General features: G+C 40.9%; 1 protein-coding gene across 1 annotated transcript in view; it reads left to right on the top strand.

Moving 5' to 3' along the window:
- Positions 1-226: 226 nt before the first annotated feature.
- LOC306854847 (receptor-type tyrosine-protein phosphatase gamma-like) overlaps positions 227-14,659 on the top strand; it is a 274,645-nt gene continuing 260,212 nt past the window's right edge. Inside the window, exon 1 of the mRNA XM_079393096.1 lies at positions 227-750. Coding sequence (XP_079249222.1) covers positions 657-750 — 94 coding nt within the window. The 5' untranslated portion in view covers positions 227-656. The remainder of the gene's footprint in view (positions 751-14,659) is intronic.

The following is a 14,659-nucleotide window of genomic DNA, read 5'->3' as shown; positions in this document are numbered from 1 at the left end:
GTGATTTTATTACTGATGTTATCTGAAGTGTTTAGTTTTATCCCAGATAAAGGCGAGAGCGAGAGAAGGAGAGCGCCTTTGTGCGTCCATCACACACTGACAGCAGCAGCTCCGTTACGCGCTCGGCGCTAGGATCCGGCGGATCTCTCTCTCTCCCTCTCTCTCACTCACACACTCTCTCTCCTCTCTCCGTCTCTCTCTCTCTCTCTTCCAAGCCTGTTTTAAAGTCTCTGCCAGACTTCAGCTCATGCGCTACTTCCTGGATGGCGGAATGGAAAGCTTCCAGAGCCGCTCCAACTCTTGTCTCTGTGTTTTCAGCCTGATGCATGGACTACTGCTTCTCTAACATCTCTCTCTTAATCCACTGTCCCCTTGACATGTTTCACTTCTGGACTACAAGCTCAGCCATCTGAAAGAGAGAGAAAGAGAAAAGAAAAAAACTGTTTCCTTTGGCTCGGTCGAACTTCAAAAGAAAAAAAAAATCTCTCCAAAGGACTTCTTAAAGGAGGCGGCCGAAATACATTAAAGCGCGTGCAGTGCGTTTGCATTGCTTGTTTGTGGGAGGTTTTTTTTCGTTGTTGTTGTTGTTTTGTTCACCAGGAGGATAACTCTGTCAACAGTTGCCTTATTGCAGATCTCCATGTATACAGTGTGACATGCGGAGGCTACTGCGACCGCGCTGCTGCTGCTGGTGGATTCCGCCTCTGCTGTTCTCCTCGCTCGTGCTGCGCCGGGCACACTGTCATCCCGGTAAGTTGGATTTGAGGTGGATAAAATTATGTTTCAAATCGCTCCATCAAGCATTACGACCTATTACACTGGCTGCGTAATGTGGATGCAACCCATGTTCACAGTTAAAACCACGCGAGGCTTTTTATATTGGAGATATGTTTTCCAGTTGTAAAACGTGGAATAGGGACGATTTAACACAGAACTGTTCATAATGATGTCTGTTAATATTCCAATCTCTGCAAATGATTCTCTGCTGTTATTTATACGCGCGCAGACCCGTTATTTCTAAACAAACACTGAAATCCGTTATTGGAAAGACATTAGACGATGTTTTTCAGCAGACGTTACTGATTTGAGCAGTTTGAATAATTCTAATGCACAACAGAGTTAAGTCATCGTTAGTTTAAGTATAACTTAGCAGCATTTCATTCCTTACTTTTTTAACGTGTTTTAGGCACTTTCTCATGGGAAAGGCAGTCTAGGATTTCTTTTAAGATATATGTGCATATTTTATTTTACAGATATATCGATTATTGCCTTGGCCAATATTTTTACAGATTGAATTTTGTTATGGGTTCTTTAAAATTGGGTGGCACCATTTGATGGGTCTCTTAAGAACAACATCCAAGAATGCCATTACACTACAGTGTTCAAGAAACTACACTGTTTGCAAGTAAAATACTTACTTTTGAAATTATTGTTTGCATAATTCCTGGTAGCGTTTTTTTTTTTTTACATCCATTCGTTTTTAACTGAGCAACACATATCATTTCAAACTTGATAGTTAAAAAAAGTAAAAAAAAAAATGCTCCATTGCATTATTTGTTATTATTAAATAATGTATAATAAAATAATTATAATTAGAATAACCACAAGTATGTTGTTATTAATATTCATAATGTATACTCTTTTTATTGTAGGCTCATTAATTTTTTGTTATTATTATTGTGTCAAAAGTCATAAATAAAACCATGTTTGGTTATATCAGTTTATGGACAAAAATGACCTGTCTTATTTTTGGTCGTTCTGCATATGGCGCTCAGTAGCAGCATAGTTTTGGGGTCAGTTAAGAAAAATCGCTTTAATTGTTGTTAATTTGGTTATTTATTTATGATTCAAATTTGATTTTCAGTTGGATTAGGGCAGTAGGGATGACGCCTTGAATATGAATTCCCACAATAACCCACAGCATACTAACACTGTTTTTCGAAAAACCATAAGAATAGGATTTTTGGGGGCTCGTCCGGGTTTCCAAATTGCCTCATATGCACATATATTTGACTGCATCTGGTTTAGGATGACCTTGTTTGAGCGTGTTTGAGTGATAGGTGAGGATCTCTCAGGCTCTTCAGGTTTCCTGTGATGATAGACATCAGCCAGAATAGGAAGAGAGTCTGAGATGCACAAGCCATTTCAACCATAAGGAGACTGATAAGCTCTGCATATTTGCATGAGATTTTATGTAACGCTGGAGGCGTCAAATCTAATGTATAATTCCAGAGAGTATGACATTCTCAGGTCTTCGAATTAGACCTTATGGAAACACAACCAGTGCAGGGACTGTTTGTGCTCTTTTAACCAAATGGCATCGTCTATACAGGCAGTCACATGTGACACAAGTGACAAGAAAGCCATATTCATAAACAAGAAAAGCTTAAGAGCTTTACCGCTCCATACAAATGAAAGATAACATGGTTTGCAGATTGCATCTGCTCTATGTATTGCATTTTTTAAAAGTGCATGCGTGCATGCAAAGCTACCATTTGTTCGGAATCTCATTAAAATACCAGAACGTAATGTGTTTATCTCTCATCTTTCCATCGGATACATCTCAAAATATAAATTTCCGCTATAGCTGACCTACTTCTGGGCAGCTTGATGGTTTTGTCGTATTAAATGGTGATCGCTTTGCGCGTGTAATAAAATGTTACTTTGTTTGCAGTTAATCACTGTTGCAGGAATAAACTAATTAACACAAGACTTTATGGTTTCTCAGAAAATTCACTTCAGATACTGGACCAGTCAGAATGTCCTCTGGTTTTTCTATTGTTTTCTTTTGCCACTAGTTTTCATCTCACATTCTGTGTGATCCAAAGCTACAAGAGCAGGGCTCTCAGGGACTCGGTGGACACTGGGCCGAGCACTTGAACGCTGACAGCGAGATAAAGTGTCTAAGTTTCTGCATCTCAAACAGCCAGGAGATTTCATCAGGCCTGTGATGAATGTTCCATGAATAACACATTGTCACCAAAGGGCAAATGCCTGATTCAAGGTTGTGGACATTATTGACAATCTCTTCAGTCTGTTTTTCTGTTTGCGCCTCTCTCTCTCGTGTCTGTCGCAGTATGTGTTTCCGTCCATCGTACTGTCTCCGTCGATTTCTCCAAGAGAAAGGCGCACGCTTCTAATTCTAGTGTCGGAAGTGGGGAAGAAATGAAGCTACCGTAGAACAAAAGACAACTTTAATGTGTTCGGTTTACTTCCTGTCATTCCTCCTGCCCACTCTGCTTTTTTTTTCCCAGACACGGGTCTTTTAAAGATCAGTGACATTTGTTCACTTGTCTGTGTCTGATAGAGCTGTTCTTAGCAGAACCACTGCTGCGGAAAGACAAGCGAGCTCTATCTCCGTCGCTGCGGCAACAGTGACATACGCGCTGGAAAAAGGAGAACAGCGCAACTTTATTTATTTCTGTCATGCCGGTGGGAAACAAGTGTCTGCACACTTGAGTCTCCAGTAATGGCCAGTTTGCTGACGGTGCAAGAGAGGAAGCGGGAGGGAGGGAAAGATCTCTCGGCGGGGTGTCTGTTGGCCCCAGGCAACGCTCATCTCTCTACAGTTCGGTTGATGTAGCCGTTGGAGCGGTGGTTTCTACACCCAAATGGTGTAGAAACCACCGGCGATATCGAGGAAAAGATAGTTATTTCTGACGCATGACGAATAGCATGCCACGCACTGGAGAGCACAATGATAATTCAAATCTCTTAAGAGGCATCAGACTTCCTGCCTTTCCGATTTCCTTTTATGTGGGCGAGGAGCCATTTCTGTGTCTAATAGAAAAGTATAATTTGCTAAATGTCTGTTCGGAAACGACGGGCAGATGGGGGGTAGAGTCTCAGGAGTGAGATAGCTGGAGCTGACATTTGGGCCGGACTGGATGCACTAGCAGCCCCTGTAACGACATTATCATCATCATCATCTCTCTCCGCTCGGGCCGTTATCTGTCCAGCTGGGTGACCAAAACTGCTGTAATGTTCACCAGGTCACTTTATCAGTCACAAAACCTGTCATCGTTGCCTGGCTCCTCTAATAGATTGATTAAAAGATAGGGCCGTGCGGACGGGTAAACGTGTGGGGTGATGTCAGGCTGCCGTAGGGTCACTCTGACAGAGTTTGTTAGCGCGTGTGCTCAGTGTGCGTTGTATTGATATCTGGACTAAAAGCTGTGTGTGATTAGAACCAGCAACATGGAGAAAATAAGAGGACTGACTCAATTTGGATGCTATCTACTGTACCACCTTTCTCAGTGGTTTGATTTCTGTGCAAATACGGAGTCTGATAACATATCCAAATATATTTCCAATTTCAATTGCAACTGGTTAATTTATTTAATAACATCAATGTATTTAAATAATAATTGAAATATTTGTTTAATTAAATAATTGGCATTTGTATTATTGATATGGATAGTAGTTTTTTTCGTTTTTTAGAATGATTTCTGAAGAATCACATGATTCTATAAAAATGCATGTGGAAAATTCAGCTTCTCATCACAGGAAAAAATGACATTTTAAAGGAATATTGTAGCTGTGATTATTGTGGATGGTTTGAATTATATAACAAGTGTTCAGCCTTGACTTCTTGTATTTAATTTGTTGTTTGAATTATTCAGTTTAAGTAATAAAGTAAACAGCTGTTTTTGTTTTATATTTATCTCACACTGTTTCTTTCTACCTGAATGGATGGATCTCAAGGAGTATTAGGGCTCTTGAGTGAAGGACTCATCCCTAGTTTACCTTAATAGTCTTGGTGAAGGCAGACGTGTGTGTCTGTGTGAAAGAGCGTATATGTGTCTGTTCTCATGCTGGTACATTTTCTCCTCATCTCCACTGGCAACCACAGCTCACAGTATGTGCAAACCACCAAATGAAGTGGACATTCATGAAGCATGCTGGTAGATCCTGTATTAAAGACAAAAATAAATGCAGATAATGAACCCAGCATGCAAAGAATCACACTTTCTACTTGGAAATGGACGTGTTCTTATACTTTAACACCAGTCATATAATGCTATATTTTGGGATAATGTTATTACCATGGAGACAGAAAGTTAAATGTTATACTTTACCTACAGTAGTGTATCCAAACTTTTGGTCCTTTTAATGAAATTTGAACCTGCATCTATGTTATGTATTATAACCTCTGCGAGTGTTGTCAGTTTAACAGTGAAATATACAATCATAATTCAACTGGCCACAGAGCTTCTGTGGTAACAATGCACAACCCAGTATGTCAGATGCATAGGGAACTTTGTATTACATTCTTCAAAGAAGACCTCGAGCATCAGGGTTATTATAGTTAACTAAAGGGGAATTTACATGACACCATTTTCAACTAAATACGGAATTTTATTCATTTACACGACAACAGTGATTTGGGGGCCAGAAAACTTGGGTTTTAAAGTTGTAAGTTTTGTAAAACGATTCCGTTATCATCCGTAAATTTGTGAAAATGGGGACATGATGCGCATTTCTATTACATGTTAAGTTTATAGGTATGTATATGCACAGGCACATAGTGTTGCTTTACAAAGTGACATCGCCACCTACTGGCCTGGCATGCATAATACTTTTTTAGTAGTTTTTGCTGATCTGTGTGAACGGGGAATCATTTTAACATTGTTGTCTGTGCATTAAATGTTTCCTTTCATAAATTTATATTTTTAGTACATGGTTGTTGTGTAAAAATACCCTAAAACAAAAACTGAAGCTAAAAAACAACAACATTTTCTTACTTGGAAAAAAAAATGTTAACTGAAATAAAACAAAATATTAAAAATGAAAATTATTTCAGCTAGTTGCAAGACATTTTAGTGTAAATTAATGTGCTAAAATAAAATAATAATAATAACAATGTAGACTACTGTATATACACTACTAAAATGACAAATTACTAAAACTTTGAAATGAAAACACAAAAAAAACTGATTCAAAATATAAATAAAAATGAGAAATTATAAAGTATTTCTCAGTGATACTGAAATAACACTGGTGAGCATAGTTTTTAGTGTTTGAGTGCTTGTGTAATTTAATTGAGTTTTGCCTCTTTAACTTGAAAACATTACAAAGTCATACACATGTTTAATTGCTTACAGTACAGTACAGAGTGCAACAAAGAAAATGAGGGTGGTATTGTAAATCTGGCCAAAATATTCATTGTGATAACATTGTTTTGTTGTTGGGCTCCTAATCCTGTACAGTTTGATAAATATTGGCTTTGTAGAGACGTGTCGGTTGCATTGGTTTTGTTCAAGTTCATTTTGTTTTTTTGTTTGTTTGTTATGTTATGTGCTGCTTTGCTAAATGGTCTTTGGAAAGCCGAATTCTGCAGCATTGATTGTTATAGCATCACCGTGATGCACAGCAACAGCTCTCCACTCTTGTTGTGCACCACTTTTTGAAATGTTAGCCTGATACGAATTTGGTAGCGATAACAATTCGCCTCATTGAAAGTTGTAGTGGTTGTAGGCAGGAGACCAAAACTGTGTACTTTGGCTCCACTGTCTCTCAGATTTTCTTCATGTTTGCTCTTGCCACTCTTTTATTTCTCTCTGTTTCTCTATTTCTGACTCTCTCCCTCACCCAGACTGGAGGTTCTGAAAAGATTTTAATTTGGCACAGGAACGGGGGTTGGAACAGTTTGCCAGAAGACGAAAGAAACCTTTGAGGCTCTAGGAGACTTAAGCGCTAATTCTCCTTGCACATAACCCGGCCCCCCTCCAGCGCCTCGTTCTCCTGCTTAGCCCCGTCCCCCTCTCTAAGGTCATAATTAGCAGAGTATGGAGTAACAAACGTAAAAATCTCTCCATTAATAACGTATAACGGCTGCTGGCCCTCTCCAATTTAAATGCCAGATTTCCTTCCTCTCAACGAAGACCCCAGGCTAACACGTAAAGACCAACACACATCTAAAAAGGCAAAGAGGATATTAAATTAATGCTATCTGAAAACAAACAATGGAACGTGTTTATGTTTCTATGTATCGAGTAAGTGATGGATGGATTAATGAGAGAGAAATTAATTACAATTTGATGATTTGCAGTGGGTGTTGCGATATTAACAGTCAGACAGATGTTGTAATGCAACCGAGACGCAACAACATAACAGCATTTGTTTAAACTTAGACTTAGCCCCCTGGCCACTAGGGGGAGTATTTTGTGTGAGTTTCTGGTTTAAAAGATGCATGCTAACTTTATGCAGTGCAGACTTTTACTGTAGATTATCTGCAGCATTAATTCTGCTGTTTGTCAAGGCGATTGATCAAGGTTTTGTGGCGTGCTAAGCGTTAGCGCTAAGTGCTAAACTTAATTTATTAGTGTAGCACCAGCCCTCACAATACTTCTTAAATTAATTTTTCCTTTCAGCCACTCTTTAAGGATGCTATGAAGCCTTTTTCTTTTGAGCATGTAAACATACATATATTGCTGAGTCTTTTGTGGGATTGTGTACACGCAGCAGTGTGTGTAAAGTGTCTAGTGCACATAGAGTACAGGCCCACTCACCTGTGTGTAGCACACTTCGAATTGCACAAAAAAGTTCCATACAGTTTTGTCTTTGGTGTGGTAAGGTTTGGGGTGGGGGGTGGTCCATGTTTCAGGAGGTAGGGGTTTGCATGGGGTTTCAGAGGGGGGCGGGGTGGTTTGAGTTCAGGGCTCTCACAGCCTGCGGGAAAAAGCTGTTGAGCAGTCTGGCGGAGCGGGCTCTGATGCTCCGGTACCGTCTTCCTGATGGTAGGAGCTGGAAGAGACTGTGGGAGGGATGGGTGGAGTCCTTCACGATGCTGTTGGTTTTGCTGGAGCATCGTGTAAGAAAAATGTCCAGGATGGAGGGGAGAGGGGCACCGATGATCTTTGCAGCTGTGTTCACTGTCCGCTAGAGGGTCTTGCGGTCAGCAGCACTGCAGTCCCTCACAATACTTCTTAAATAAATTGTTCCTTTCAGCCATTCTTTAAGGATGCTATGAAGCCTTTTTCCTTTTTGATCTAACTGGAAATCAAATATGAGAAGAAAATTAAAAAAATTAACACGGTCAATATTTATATACTCATGTGTTTCCAAATCTGTATGACTGTCAAAAAACAAAACAAAACAAAAAAACTGATTTGTCTATACAATTAAAGTCAATATTCTTTTGGACCCCATTGACTTTCATTGTATATAGAAGTTTTTATTTATTTATTTATTTTAATATCCCTAGAATAAGTTAAACAGGTTTGGAACAACATGAAGGTGAGTAATTTTTCATTTTTGGGTGAACTATCCTTTTAAAATTGCTTTTGAGAAATCCACTTTCCACTTTACCTGCTTCTAAATAGCCTGTAAGGAGAACTCTCCCCTCGTAATCTGATGCCAGTTTTTCGGTTCATTCTTGAAACGTAATTGCTGGGATTTAGACTTCGTAATCCAGTCTGGATCAGTGTAAAAGGCCAATCTCGTCCCAGAGCCCTTGATGGGCTGGCTGTCATGAACAGGCCTGCTTGCAACAGAGAAATAACCTTTATTTGGAGGTTGGGATCTGTGGTTGTAATGATACAGCCTTTAGGGTGATGTTGTCCGTGTGATGGGTGTTTGTCAGTCAGGGAATTGAAGCCTAATGGTTTTGTAGGCCAGTTCATTCCCTTTGGTATTTCTAATTCTCCCCACACTATTTGTCCTCTTTTGAAAAAAAAAAACAGAAAAAACAGGCAGAAAAGGAGTGAGGCTAACTATTAGACACCCTCCATATATCACATCAGCCTTGGAAATTGCAGCACCAAATTATTTGTTTGTGCGTGGATGTGTGTGGTCTCTCAGTGACTGTATAAATGAGGCAATGCCGTAGCGTTTCTGAGAAGCACGGTCACATATTCAGAATATCCATTTTCACAGACACAACACATTAGTGTTGCATTAGGCCACGACTGAGAGGGCCAGGCCGGTTACAGCCCCTTGATGTTACTACAGGTGGTTTGTACAGGCCCAATCACCTGTGTGTAGCACACTTCGAATTGCACAAAAAAGTTCCATACAGTTTTGTCTTTGGTGTGGCAAGGTTTGGGGTGGGGGGGTGGTCCATGTTTAAGGAGGTAGGGATTTGTATGGGGTTTCAGAGGGGGGCGGGGTGGTTTGAGTTCAGGGCTCTCACAGCCTGGGGGAAAAAGCTGTTGAGCAGTCTGGCGGAGCGGGCTCTGATGCTCCGGTACCGTCTTCCTAATGGTAGGAGCTGGAAGAGACTGTGGGAGGGATGGGTGGAGTCCTTCACGATGCTGTTGGTTTTGCTGGAGCATCGTGTAAGGAAAATTTCCAGGATGGAGGAGAGAGGGGCACCGATGATCTTTGCAGCTGTGTTCACTGTCCGCTAGAGGGTCTTGCGGTCAGCTGCACTGCAGTTGCCGTACCAGACAGTGATGCAGCTGGTCAGCACACTCTCAATGGTGCCCCTGTAGAATGTGGTGAGGATGGGTGGAGGGAGACTTGCTCTTTTCAGCCGGCGGAGAAAGTGTAGGCGCTGTTGTGCCTTTTTGGAGAGTGACATGGTGTTGGTGGTCAACGGAGTTTCTCCTGAAGTCCATCACAACCTCCTTTGTCTTCCCCACATTGAGGGACAGATTGTTAGTGCCACACCATTCAGCCAGCTGTGCCACTTCCTCTCTGTAGTGCGTTTCATCGTTGTTGCTGATAAGACCTACCACTGTTGTGTCATCAGCAAATTTGATGATGTGGTTGGAGCTGAACTTGGCAGTGCAGTCGTGGGTCAGCAGTGTGAAGAGCAGCGGGTTGAGCACACAGCCTTGTGGCACACCTGTGCTCAGTGTGGTAGTGCTCGAGGTGTTGTGGCCGACGCGGACTGACTGAGGTCCAGGATCCAATTACAAAGGGAATTGTTAAGGCCCAGCAGGTTTAGTTTATTTATGAGCTGTTGTGGGATTATTGTGTTGAATGCCGAGCTGAAGTCAATGAACAGCATTCTAACATAGGAGTCTTTATTTTCTAGGTGGGTAAGAGCCAGGTGGAGGGTGGAGGAAATTGCATCGTCCGTAGAGCGGTTTGGACGGTATGCAAACTGGAGCGGGTCGAGTGTATTGGGGAGGCCGGTTTTGATGTTGTGCAAGACTAACCTCTCAAAGCACTTCATCATGATTGGAGTTGGTGCTATGGGACGATAGTCATTTAGACAGGATGCTGGGATTATGGGATTAGCATAACAGAGATGTGAACGTTCTTTACTGTTGTGTAAACAAAGTCCAGTGTGTTGTTTCCCCTTGTTGCAAAGTTCACATGTTGGTAAAACTTTGGCAAAACTGTCTTTAAGTTTGCGTGGTTGAAGTCACCGGCTATGATGAAAAAGCCATCGGGGTTATTTGTTTGTTGTTCACTGATGGCGCTATACAGTTCACGAAGCGCGTCTTTAGCGTTTGCACACGGGAGAATGTAAACTGCAACAATAACAATGGCCGTCAACTCCCGTGGCAGATAGAACGGTCGGCACTTCACAAACATAAACTCCACCAGCGATGAACAGTGTTTTGATAATACCGCAGCATTGTTACACCAGTCTTTGTTGATATACACACACAAGCCACCTCCGTGGGTCTTATCAGATAGTAATGAATCTCTATCCGCTCGGTAGCTAGTTAGCCCTTGCTGCTGAATGGCGGAGTCGGGGATGTTGTAGTTTAGCCATGTTTCGGTGAAACCAAACACACAACAATCCCTTGCCTCATGCTGTGTAGACCGACTGAGTTGAATTAAGTCCAGTTTGTTTTCCAGAGAGCGAACGTTTGAGAGCATGAGTGTTGGAAGAGCCGGTCTTGTGGGGTTAGCCGTTAGCCTAGCTCGTATACCTCCACGCTTCCGTCCTCTCTCACACCGCTTGCGACGCTGCCTTGTGCGGGTAGCGTCAGTAGGCGAGGCCGCGGTCTCGGGGTCTGGCTCCAGCAGTAAACAAAGGGCTCGTAGCTTCTCAGTAGCCGCCGGCGAGAGTTGGTGTTTGTACGCGTTGCCGATATCCAAAAGGCTTTGGCGATCATATATGTGTTTTGGAGTGATTTCCTTGTGAGTTAGTGGTAATGTTACACTATTTGGAGACGAACAGACGACATTAAAAGATATAAAAGCACCGTCTTTTGGACCCGGAGCAGCCGCTGCGTCTGACCGCGCCGCCATCTGGGTGGTTAAGCCATAGCAAAAAGAGGAAAGAAAAGACGAGAAGGGGAAAATAACCACATGCCAAGGAGTGTTGTGTCAGTGAGACAATGTAAGTCTTCTCATTAAATTTTTGCAGTGTAGTTGGTTTTTCCACTTTAATGCTTGGGAGGATGCTGGCCTCTTCCATCGAGAGAGAGAGCGGGTCGAGACGCAGCCTGCGGACTGTGCCACGCTGCCCAATTTATCTTACTTCTAGGGAAGCTGTTTAAAGTACAATGCTTTCTCCTTTTTCCCTTCTCTTCTCAAATTGGCGAGATTCCTGCTGTCTTTCCGCCACTCCAGATATCTGTGCTTTCATCAGTCAGACCTGTATTGAGTGTGCTCGGAAAAAGGCTTGTGATCAGTGTCTGTCCGTTCTGATTTATTCCACTCGTAACAGTCGCTTGGTGTGCGTGTAGTGAATTAGATGAGCACATTATACATACGCATGTTCCCATATGACCGTTCTGATCCTGCAACGCTCTCGGAATAACCTGATGTTACTTATCTTCAGGTTTCTGCACCCTGATACTGAATCAGTGGGTCTCTGAATTAGTGAGGATCTTCAAAACATGTGGTCTTTGCTGAAATTATACTAGCATGCTAATGTTGCATTTTGTGCATCAAAAAAACTCTTAAAGGTGTTTTAAAGGTGACGTGTGTAATTTATTTTGCAGAGACTGGTTCAAGCAGGTTTCCTGGACATGCTCCTTATCTGTCATTGGTCAATCTTGCAGATATTCCCGCCCACACATCTCACCCTCTTGTGAAGTCTGAGTTTTATCTCACAATTCTTTTTTTAATTGTGAGTTAACATCTAGCAAGTTTATGTTTTTGTTTCAATTCTGGAATTTTCTCGCAATTGCGACTTTTTTCTCAGAATTGTTAGATGCAAAAAAGTTTTGCGTTATAAAGTCCAATTCTGAATTGCACTTTTTCTCAGAATTGCAAGTTTATATCTCAAAATTCTGACATTATACTAATTGCAATTGCTTGTTATGAAGTCAGACTTCAGTGTTTACATCTCGCAATTAAGACACTTGAGTTGTGAGTTTCTATCTTGCAATTCTGACCTTATACATATAAGTAAAGTAAAGTCGTGACGTATAGTCAAGTATGGTGACCCATACTCGAAATTGGTGCTCTGCGTTTAACCCATCCAAGTGCACACACACAGCAGTGAGTAGTGAACAAATGCACACACACCGTGAACACACACCCGGAGCAGTGGGCAGCCATTTATGCTGCGGCGCCCGGGGAGCAGTTGGGGGTTCGGTGCCTTGCTCAAGGGCACCTCAGTCGTGGTATTGAGGGTGGAGAGAGCGCTGGACATTCACTCCCCCCACCTACAAACCCTGCCGGCCCGAGACTCGAACCCGCAACCTTTCGATTACGAGTCCAATTCTCTAACCATTAGGCCACGACTTCCCATATCACAAAGTTCTGACTTTATAACTTACAATTGTGAGTTTATATCTAGCAGTTCTGAGAAAAAAAGTCAGATTTGTGAGATGTAATCCTGCAATTGCGAGAAAAACATCAGAATTGTGAGATAAAAAGTTGCAATTGCATTTTTTTGTTTTTATTCAGTGGTAGAAACTGGCATCCATAGATTTTTATGCTAATGTTTTAAATGTAAATTACACAAATACCAATTACCTTTATCAACCTTTTTCTCTTTTTATTAGACAGCTACTGCTCTGTAGCCTCAGTGGGTAATTGTTTTCAGCCATTGTAAAATAGCTGAATTCTGGTGTTGGAAGTCAGTATCTGTACAATTTAGGTCTACACTACACAATGCATCAAGCGAATTAATAAACAGAGTTTTAGAATTTAGCTATTTCAAGATTACCGAGTTGGCTAAGAAGAGACTCACATTGCAAACATAGTGTAAAATCAGTGATCATTTAATACCAGTAATTTTGTGAAAGTCTCTTTGCCTATTATTAAGTTTATTTATTGATTATTAAATCCTGTGTACACTAGTCTCAAAAATGTTGCATGTAATCTTGTTCTAGTAAAAAATGAAACCGCTATTCTTAATGAATTAGCACCACTGTATGCTAAGCTAGTAGGCTAATCTGTTTTCCAATGGCTAACTAAAAACATAATGAAAGGGAAATGGTTAATTTTACAGTTTTTAGCTTTGGTAATATAATACGATAAGTGACTTAAAAGACATTAACATTTTCATGAATAAGAATAGATACACGTGAAGCAATTTTCTATCGTTTCTAATCAGGCAGTGAATAGAGTACTCATTCGTCTCTTTTGGAGATGATTCTGAAGGCTTCCTGCTTCATTTTAGCATGCTATTCAGTAGTGTAATCACCATGATCATATGATGATAGCTTTGATGAACATGCAGTGCAGATGAGAAAAAATAATTGTAATTTTCCACCTCTAAAAACCCTTTTTGACATCTCACTTATAGGCAGTATCTTCCCTGTCTTCCACTTTTCTTTCCTTGCATTTTTCTTTTTCTGTGTGGTGGTATTAAAAACAATACGCATCGCAAAGAGCTGTAAATGTGCCTGACGTTAAGCTCAAACAGCAGCCGAGTGGCAGTTCAATGTACAAGCATGAAATCAAACCCAAAAGTACAAATGCTTTTTCAAATCTTTTCCACTTGACAGTTGTGATTGCCTTTTCTGGCTGGGCTGTGTCTTTGATGGTTCACTCTACCTTGACTAGTGTTGATAGGTTAGCAGCGTGACTACTGATTGGATTGGCTGTATTTGACCTCTTGTAACCTTCTCCTGCACTGTGTCGTAGCCGATGATGGTGCATTGATGCTTGTATGTCCACTCAAAAATGTAAATTCCATCAGTTGACACTCTCTTAAGTCATTACAAACTCATATGACTCTCTTTCTTGAGCACAGCACAAAAGGAGACATTTTGTTTTCCCTGCTCTTTTCCATGCGGTTAAAATGAACAGGGACTGAAGCTTTCAAGCCTCAAAAAGGACTCAAAAGCACCATAAAATATCATTAAAGTGGTCTGTTTGACTTAAATTTCAATCTGCTCGTCACTCAAAGCCGTTGTATGACTTCAGAAGGCTTGGAATATAGTGTGCAAGACTTATGGACTGCTTTTAAGATGCTTCCGCTGTGCTTTGCGTCTTTTTGACGCTTGAAAGCTTTAGTGCTCATTGATCATAATTCCATGGAAAACAGTCTTCAGAATTTCTGCTTTTGTGTTCTACAGCAGAAAAAAAATTATGACACAATTTTTTGGGAGAACTATACCTTTAGATCCAAGATTTCCTGACCAGCATGTTGAAGGTCTTTCACTCCATTGTGAAAAAGAAGTATATTGTAGCAGACTTTTATAAAGAATAGTTGTTACAGAAATATCATACTTTAAAAGCGTATTCAGTTCTTCCAAAAATAAAAATTCTGTCATTTACTCACCTTCATGTTATTCCAAACTTGTATGAGTTTCTTTCCTCTGCTGAACACAAAAGAAGGTTTTTTTTGAAG

Source organism: Barbus barbus, assembly GCF_936440315.1.
Source record: "Barbus barbus genome assembly, chromosome: 35".
Lineage (NCBI taxonomy): Eukaryota > Metazoa > Chordata > Actinopteri > Cypriniformes > Cyprinidae > Barbus > Barbus barbus.
This window is presented reverse-complemented; position numbering and strand designations above follow the sequence as displayed.